Source organism: Drosophila obscura, unplaced genomic scaffold (assembly GCF_018151105.1).
Source record: "Drosophila obscura isolate BZ-5 IFL unplaced genomic scaffold, ASM1815110v1 contig_150, whole genome shotgun sequence".
In the NCBI taxonomy this organism is placed as follows: domain Eukaryota; kingdom Metazoa; phylum Arthropoda; class Insecta; order Diptera; family Drosophilidae; genus Drosophila; species Drosophila obscura.
In genome coordinates this window covers 3,735,097-3,743,391 of record NW_024542736.1, presented here as the reverse complement: position 1 = coordinate 3,743,391, position 8,295 = coordinate 3,735,097, and the positions used below count along the sequence as shown (strand labels likewise).

At 50.0% G+C, this 8,295-nt stretch overlaps 3 protein-coding genes across 5 annotated transcripts; 1 reads left to right on the top strand and 2 right to left on the bottom strand.

Annotated features, from left to right (window-relative positions):
* Positions 1–420: 420 nt before the first annotated feature.
* On the bottom strand, positions 421–2,524 carry LOC111067739 (ubiquitin-conjugating enzyme E2 J2). 3 transcript variants are annotated; one of them, XM_022357033.2, is made up of 4 exons: positions 2,070–2,524; positions 1,550–1,897; positions 1,412–1,482; positions 421–1,353 (listed from the first exon to the last, which is right to left on the bottom strand). In XM_022357033.2, exons 2-4 carry the CDS (start codon positions 1,848–1,850, stop codon positions 868–870), a joined length of 858 nt encoding a protein of 285 aa, XP_022212725.1. In that variant the 5' UTR covers positions 1,851–1,897; positions 2,070–2,524; the 3' UTR covers positions 421–867. The 3 variants fall into 3 exon arrangements, with proteins under 3 accessions (XP_022212725.1, XP_022212717.1, XP_022212709.1); XM_022357025.2 differs by having other exon boundaries at positions 1,550–1,961; positions 2,066–2,523; XM_022357017.2 differs by having other exon boundaries at positions 2,066–2,523.
* Positions 2,525–3,869: 1,345 nt separating this feature from the next.
* On the top strand, positions 3,870–5,025 carry LOC111067774 (pyrroline-5-carboxylate reductase 3). The gene is made up of 3 exons (XM_022357080.2): positions 3,870–4,019; positions 4,084–4,749; positions 4,832–5,025. Exons 1-3 carry the CDS (start codon positions 3,941–3,943, stop codon positions 4,906–4,908), a joined length of 822 nt encoding a protein of 273 aa, XP_022212772.1. The 5' UTR covers positions 3,870–3,940; the 3' UTR covers positions 4,909–5,025.
* Positions 4,924–7,801, bottom strand: LOC111067761 (nucleolar protein 14 homolog). Its single transcript, XM_022357069.2, is given in 4 exon segments — positions 4,924–5,125; positions 5,196–6,949; positions 6,951–7,153; positions 7,216–7,801. Coding segments are annotated over 4 exon segments (2,562 nt in total). The 5' UTR covers positions 7,718–7,801; the 3' UTR covers positions 4,924–5,022.
* Positions 7,802–8,295: the final 494 nt, after the last annotated feature.

Sequence of the window (8,295 nt, the reverse complement as noted above, 5' to 3'; positions counted from 1 at the left end):
CATCCCCTATTGGTGCGGTATGTGGGGCACAAAGTATGCCATAATTCGGTAAAACAAACACAGTACAAAGTCACACCAGGCTCCAACTGCCACAGAGTCCGCAATAATAATCGTCATGTGTGCAATTTCGGCTTACGATGACCAACAAAGTAGCCGCAAAAAGACCTGTGTGTGGTGGCTGTGTGTTAAGCGGTTTAAATGTGAAACATTGTCGACACCCCCCAAGCTTCAATTATTGGATTTTCACGTACACTGAGGCTAAGGCTAAAATTATAGCCAACTGGCAGCGACTTTGCCTGAGATCTAAGCCGCTTAGCAGCCGTGAGCTAACCACAAATTATTACTCTTAGGTTTAATCAAAAGGAGTGGCGCACAGGAACAGCAGAATAGATGACAAAAAAAACTGAGCAACTAAATTGGTTAATTTGTACACGGGCTAATGCTATGTAGCCGTTCTTATTTATTCATTTACAAACATATTCCTGGCTTCATTTATGTTGCTTTAAACTATAATTTAATAGTACTGAATACATAACAAAAACAATTTATAGATTTTATAAATTGAGTTTAAAAGGTGTTTTTGTTTTTGTGTTGTTATTTGTTATTGCCAATAGTTTCAGACCAAGAGCGATTTTTGGGAGGGGGTGGGGAACGGGTATGGTATCGTATAGGAGGGAAGGTTACTCACGAGTATGGGGGGGTTGGGGGCTGGGTTAAGCAGCATCGGTAAATACTTCTGAAGCGGTACTGAATTCACGAAGACTACTTTAGAGTAAACTAGATTAAATATGCACACGCATAAATATATGTGTATCCTTCCTATATCCATACAGGAATATAGATAGAGGGGCTGTGTAGTAGTTAATTCTATTCCTGATTCAGGTTTTTGATCACGTAATTAACAATAAGGGCAAATATCGCAAAGCAGATGACGATCACCAGGTTCGAATAGACAGACTGCCAATTTAGATAGGAATTTCGCGGGCTGTCCAGCAATGCCCCTGCACCTCCATTGGCCAATTCCGCGGCAGGGGCATTGGGGCCATCGATGCCGTCCGCAGCATCCTGCAAGTAGGCCATGCCGGCAGGCTGATTTGGATCGACGAGTCCAGCTCCTCCGTTGGCAATGCCATTGGCGCGCTTCGATCCATTAGATGTGGATGCGCTGCCAGCAGCAGCACCTGCTGCTGCCGCCTGGGTGCCCTGCAGACGCTGCTTTATCTCCTCGACAATGTCGGGAAAGAGCTCACAGAAATTTGTGTTGCGGAGGTTAAATGCGAGCGACTTCTGAGCAAGCACTTGCTTGTCGTAGTTCGATGACTCAATGGAACCCAGAGTGGGAGTGCTTTCCAGCTGGAGGATATACAAAATTACGGAATTAAAGTTCATTCGCGGCATTCCACAGACTCACCATAAAACTTAACAGACCAGTCAGAATGGTGCCCACACACCATGTGGGGTTCCAGGTGTCCGGGTGAAAGTCTGCGTGGAGTGGAGGAAACATCTGACTTGTTTTTGTTTATATTTGTTTATATTTATTTGTTTATACCTGATATGCTCAGGCAGAGTCTGGTGTTCGTCTTGAAGCGTCCGTTAGGGGTCGTCATGTAGATCGATGGCGGCTTGAAGGGGAACTCACGGGGAAACAGCAGTGTTCCGTGGTAGTAGCCGCCATAGTAGGGCGAGTCCTCAGGCCCCTTCACACAGTAATGCCACTCCAGTATGTTGTTGGGCAGCGGTTCGGCTGTGATGTACGGCAAGGGATCGCGCTTCAGGCGCATATAGTCCTGTTTCATGCGCGATACGGCTGTGGGCTGTTTACGTCCGCCAGGCGCCGACGCCGAAGTCATGCTGTCTAGATAATTTTAAGAGTACTCGAATTTTTGCTGAAATGAAACTGATGCGTCGAACACAAATTTAGAGTTGTCGAATACAAGCACAGCACACTTGTTCCTTCCTTGCTAGATAAGAGCAGAGCCAACCGAGACCGAAACAAACACGTGGCCCACGGAGTAATTGCCATTGGAATCAAATTGCAATTCCATTATACAATATGAGTACTTACCCACCTACTACGTCTACAGCCTACAGCCTACAGCAGAGCTGCCCACTCCAGTGCTCGAGTAATGGGACTCGTCCGGGGGCTTCTTCGAATCTGTTTACCGTTCCGCCGGGCATGCAGTCCAGTTGGGGCTTGCTTTGTGGATGTCAGTGTTGCCGTCGTCGTTGGAGCTGGGAAATGCGATTCCCTGTTGTTGCTGCTGTGCCACTGTTTTGTTGCTAATTGCAAAGAATTACAGCTGCTGCCTCAGCGCAAATTGTGTGTGAGAAAACAGCACACACACACAGACGGGGCCGTAATTTAAGAGGCTGAATTTCGATTTGTACGTGGCCCGCAACTGCGCTGACGTCTCTTAGTTAGTTTATGAGTCCAGATATTGATTTGTTAGTATGTGTTGCTTGGTTTTGAGCGCTTTTGGGGCATTATTTTCTATTTTTGTTATAAAAAATTTCTCAACCAAAGAGGGAACTATCGATAGTATCGATATTTTGCTGCTAGCCTCTACTATCGATGGTTTGGAAACTATCATGATAGTATCGAGCTACAGTCGTTGCGCTTTTGATATGTTTGGATTGGGCTGCTATTAAATACGAAGACAAATTTGTAAACAAATCGACAGGTGGCATCTAATTTTAACAATGGACAAGTTCCTAAAAGGTTTTAATGGTTTTTTAATTATTATTTGAGCCCGATACTGTTACGATAGTATCGATTGTTTTTTTCAAAACATTCAACGTTGATATTCCTCGATTTTGATATTCGGTTTAATATTACTAGCTAGTTGGGACTCTCAGCAATACACACAAAATTTTATCCGACTCCTCAATAAATTTTATTCAGGATTTGCTAGTTTTCAGAACACTTTTTCATTGTATTGTTTACATAATAAGGTTCAAACAAAAACGGCCAAAGCATAAAACGTAATTTGTTGACTAAATGTGACGTCAGTGTTGCTGGTCAACCAAGATACTTCTATGCGTATGGACCTTTTGTATACCCTATTTCCTTTAATTGATGTGTAATTTGTTGTTCCAAGCTGCACTGAAACATACCCATATGTTTTGTGTTTTATAAATACATTTATCCCGGTTCTGATACCTATTATTGGTACCCGTGAGCTACAAAATTTCGTTGATGTCTTTTAAAAAGAGACTGACTATATATGGAAAAATAAATAATTTTTTTTTCAAAACATTCAAAAGCCATCGATGACTTAACTATCAATCGTTTGACAGCTCTAGTTTCGAGCGCTTTTAGGGCATTATTTTCCCTATTTGTTTTTAAAAATTTCTCCTGAAGTGCTATTGTTCTAGTGTGCCCGTGGATTTAAAATATACCGAAAATGTACCGCGGAAAATGTACAGTGCTGGGAAGTTCGACTACAACAGGTTGGGTTATCGCACTTAACGGTTAATGTCCGTTGTTATTTGAAATGCGAAATGGTTTAAAATTTGAATTTGTTTTGGCAGAGCTTGCACTAGAGAGTGTACTGAACACATTTCGCAATGCCCTCCCCAATTAATGAGCAAAACATCTGTTGCAGAATGGGACCGACTGAGTTCGTCACACAAGCAAACGGGTGGCTGAAAAAGACTTAGAATCTCTCGCAGTTGGTCTTTCAGCTGATAAAAGGCTGTACTACATACATACATATGTTATATGGAGCACAGCACACACTCAACCCCCGATAAGCACCGATCAGTGGGTTTGTTGTTTGCACTCCCAGTGGGCGGCAAGTGGCATGGGGGGGTGGCCGATTGCCTTATCAATCTACGCGGCTTGTTTTTGTTAACGCCCCAGGGCCAATGGCAAAACAGTTGCTGCTCCGAAGGCGCAAAGTGCAGTCCGGCCGCGATTTGAATTTGGAAATTAGAAAAAATGGCATCGATCGGTAAAATCGGATTCCTCGGAGGGGGAAACATGGCAAAGGCCCTGGCCAAGGGCTTCCTCTCGGCAGGTGAGTAGCAGCAATTACGCCACCGCCTGCAAATATTTCAACACAAGTATTGTGTGCTCCACAGGGCTGGCCAAGCCGAGCGGAATGATTGCCAGTGTGCATCCCGAGGACAAGATCTCGCTGCAGGGCTTCGAGGCCCTGGGCGTTGAGACGGTGGTGAAGAATGCCCCCGTTGTGGAGCAGGCCGCGGTGGTCTTCGTGTCCGTCAAGCCGCAGGTGGTGCCCGCTGTGCTGAAGGAAATCAAGCCGCTCAGCTCCGGCAAGCTGTTCCTCTCCGTGGCCATGGGCATCACCCTGCAGACCATCGAGTCCAGCCTGTCGCCCGAGTCGCGTGTCATCCGCGTGATGCCCAACATTCCGGCTGTGGTTCGCTCCGGCTGTTCGGTCTACGTGCGCGGCAGCCGGGCCAGCGATGCCGATGCCCAGATCACGCAGCGCCTCCTCGAGTCGGTGGGCACCTGCGAGGCGGTGGCCGAGTCCCAGCTGGACACGGTCACGGCGCTGAGCGGCAGCGGGCCCGCCTATGTGTTTGTGATGATCGAGGCCCTGGCCGACGGCGCCGTTCACATGGGCATGCCCCGGGACCTCGCCTATCGACTGGCCGCGCAAACGGTGCTGGGTGCCGGGCACATGGTGCGGGACAGCGGCATGCATCCTGGCCAGCTGAAGGACAGCGTAACCAGTCCGGGTGGCTCAACGGCAGCCGCCCTCAGGCAGCTCGAGCTGTCAGGTAAGTCGCGAGCGCTGCCCTCTCGCTTATCGCCGAGCCAAAGCTCACAGCCGCAACTCTCCTCCTCCCCTGTCGTTTGTAGGTTTCCGAGCAGCGGTCGCGGGTGCCGTGGAGCAGGCGACGCTGCGCTGCAGACAGATCTCCGGCCAGCAGACGTAGACGAGACATTCGATCTGTTTACATATTATTTATAGGCTAACATAATTCGCATGATTCTGTACAAAAATGGAAAGTCGCGAGCGGCTTTCGTGATATAAAGAACAAACTTTGCTCCTACTTTTTGCGCTTCTTGGAGCGGGCCAGCTCGTTGAGTTCGCCCTGCTGCACGGAGGCCTCCTGGTAGATGCGCTTGACCTTCTCGTGCCGCTCCTTGTCGCTGTGGGTATAGAAAAAACATTATGGAAACTGCAGCTGAAGCGTAGGGGGGAGGGAGAGCAACTACAAACCTTTGCAGCTGCTGCTTGAGCTTGAGCTCCTGCACGAAGGCCGTGTCGCGGCGTATCTCCCGAATGGCGCCCTTCTTCTCGCGCTTGATCTTGTGCAGCAGCTTGGCGCGCTCCTCCTTCTCCTTGGACATCTTGGGGCGGCGCTTGTCATCGTAGACCGTCTCGAAACGCGGCTCCAGCATGCGCAGCGCCTTGGGCTTCCGCTCTGCGAGCGCCACGGGCTTCATTGTCTGTTCGGCCAACTGTTGCACCAGCAGCGTCGCCTCCCTGTGGTGCTGGTGCACATGCGCGGGATACGGCTTGAGGCGCAGGCGGGCGAGCAGGGGAATGAAGGGACTGGCCAGGTAACAGGCACCCGTGTGCTCCCCCACCAGCTGCAGCGCCTCCTGGATCAGGCACAGCGTGGCGTCCAGGGCGCGCACCTTGAAGTCCAGCGTGAGCGTGTGGCTGACCAGATCGGCGGCCTGGAGCTTCTGCTGTTCCAGCGACTTGCTCTCTGGCGTGGCTGGAATGGCCAGCAGCTTGCTGAAGGGTCCGTCTAGCTCGAACGGCGGCGCTACCTCCAGCTTGTCCCCGGCTCGCTTGGGTATCGAGACGTACAGGATGCCCTCGAGGAAGTTGAACACGGAAGGCAGGAAACGCTTCGACTGGGAGCCGAACTCCAGGGCAATGGCGACCACAAACAGGCCCATGGCAATGTCCTGACGCGTTCGTACCCGCGCCCTCGACAGTATGTGCTCCATGAAGACGTACGTGGGCGTGGCCACGGGATGTCGAAAGTCCGAGGTGGAATACACATTGGAGACCAGCTTGAAGTAAACGAGCGTGTCCAGCGTGGGATATGTCTTGCGGTTCTTCTGGTAGTCGGCGAACTTCTCCTTGAGCACGTCCAGCAGGGCGCTGGACATGCGCTCCGGATTCAGCTGGGTGAGGCTGTACAGGTGGGGCATGAGGCGCGAGAGCAGCTGGAAGTGCTCCCGTATGTCCTGCTCGCTGGCATCCTCGAACAGATCCTTGATGTACTGCAGCAGGAAGCAGTAGAGCTTCACGACATGCTCCCGATTGACGCCATCGAGCTTGGGGTCATTGCACTTGATGATGCGCTCCACAATGGTGGCCTGCTGCTCAGCGGCATGCTTCGCGAGCAGCTCCGTGAAGTCCTCGTAGGTTTTGGGCATTTTAATGGTGAACGGTATGCTGGAGTCCAGCGACCGCGTTGGGGGCTTCTCCTTTTTGGGCTTCTTCTTTTTGCTGGGCAGCTGCGCAGCTGCCTCCTCCGTCTCGGACTCAGACGCAGACTCATTCAGATCACTGTAGTTCTCATCCTCAGACTCGCTGTCGTCCTCGGATGTCTCCTCCTCCTCCTCCTGCTCGTCATCCTGCTGGTCCTCGGCTTCGTCTCCGCTGGCTTCCTTTGCGGGCGCCTTGCCTTTGAGATGCGTGCCCAAGTTGCCCTCCAGATCATAGGCCAGGGTGTCGTCTTCCTCCTCCCCACCGGCCACGAAGTATCCATCGTCCAAGTCATCAGCTGAGCGATGCTTGGGCTGTGCATTGGCCGCCTCATCTTCCTCGCCTTCGGCTCTCATGCGACGCAGCCGCTCGTTCTCGAGCCTCTCGAGACGCTCAGCCTCCTGCTTGGCCAGCTCTGCGGGATTGATCAGCTTGTCCGTGACACTGCCGCGCGGCTCGAATATCATTTCCTTGAGCAGCTTGTCATAGGCGTCCGCCGGCGGCTTGGCCTCCTGCTCATCCTTTGGTGGCCTTGGCCACCAGTGGCAGCAGCAGCCTGTAGTTGGCGTCCAGCTTCTCCGTCAGATCGTACACCTCGTTCTTCTCCTTGTCGATCTCGTTTTTGCGACGCTTCTGCTCGGCAATCATCTCATCAATGGCCACCTGACGGTCGTGGGGGCTGGTCTCATTCTCATCGCCACCGAAATGGGCAGCAGACGTAAAGTCGGCTGAGGGGACAAGGATTCAGTTAGATGTTTGTCTGGCACCAACGCTCATCTGCCCCACTTACCGTCTAGGGCCTCGTCGTCCAGCTCTTCGTCGTCGGAACGCTCATCGCGGTACTGCTCAATGTCCTCCAGCGTCTGTCCCCTGTGCGTCAGCAGCTCGTCGTCGTTCAGATTGAACTTCTGTGCCTTCTGTGTCGTGCGCACTTGGGACATCTTCTCCGCCAGATAGCGGGCGTTCATCACAGATTCCGTCAGCTGGTCGCCGCTCAGGTGCCGGCCAATCCGATTGTCCTTGAATTTGTTCGTCTTGTGCTTCACGGCAAACTGTTGGCCCAGCGTCTGGGTGCGCTTCTGCAGCGCCTTGGAGCGCGCCACGCCAGGCATGCCACGGTCATGCTTGCAGATGCGCCCCAAGATCTTGAACTTCTCCTTGTTCACATGCACATCGAACGGATTCTGTCGCTTCGCCGACTGCGCTGTGGCATTGTCGAAGGGATTGCTCGACTTGACCGTCTTCTTTGCATACACCGCATCAGAGTTGGCCCGTTTATTCTTCGCACCCATTGCTTATTTCTTGGTTTTTGTTTAAAGTCGAGCGCATTTGGATAAAAACAAGCGGCGGCACACGTGCAACTACATACTGAAATATACTGCAAATATACCTTTTCATTTTTTAAATATACCGTAAATATACTGTATATATACCTAGGCGAAAATCATATTACTCAATTTTTATTTTCGGTCTAATGTTACATGCCAACTAGAGGTTTCGGCGCTAAACGTATAATTTTTTACGATCCACGAATCAATTTTGTATAGAACTAACGAATTATAAAGTCACCTTTTTATTGCCTTATCTATAAAGTAAGAAGCAAAGAGGTCAACAAAAATTACACTTTTTTACTATACGGTAACTATACATTTTCTACATATCAACTACATAGAAGTATGATCATATTGTGTACCTTATTTTCTTTAATTAGTTTTATAATTCTGTTAACATGCTATTTACTTTTTTATGCATCTAATTATATTGATTATGCGATTTTTGGTGACTTTTCAGTATGATATTTTTTTAATGTCATGTCGGCAGTCATGTCATGTCAGTTATTTTCAAAATAAAGGTATTTTGCCGCCCAATT

Coding starts and splice junctions, on each gene's coding strand:
- LOC111067739 (XM_022357033.2), bottom strand. CDS start 1,850: ATGACTTCGGCGTCGGCGCCTGGCGGACGTAAACAGCCCACAGCCGTA. Junction 1,483..1,549: donor ACTCTGCCTGAGCATATCAG/GTATAAACAAAT, acceptor CACTCCACGCAG/ACTTTCACCCGGACACCTGG. Junction 1,354..1,411: donor CTGGTCTGTTAAGTTTTATG/GTGAGTCTGTGG, acceptor TATATCCTCCAG/CTGGAAAGCACTCCCACTCT.
- LOC111067774 (XM_022357080.2), top strand. CDS start 3,941: ATGGCATCGATCGGTAAAATCGGATTCCTCGGAGGGGGAAACATGGCA. Junction 4,020..4,083: donor CAAGGGCTTCCTCTCGGCAG/GTGAGTAGCAGC, acceptor TGTGCTCCACAG/GGCTGGCCAAGCCGAGCGGA. Junction 4,750..4,831: donor CAGGCAGCTCGAGCTGTCAG/GTAAGTCGCGAG, acceptor TGTCGTTTGTAG/GTTTCCGAGCAGCGGTCGCG.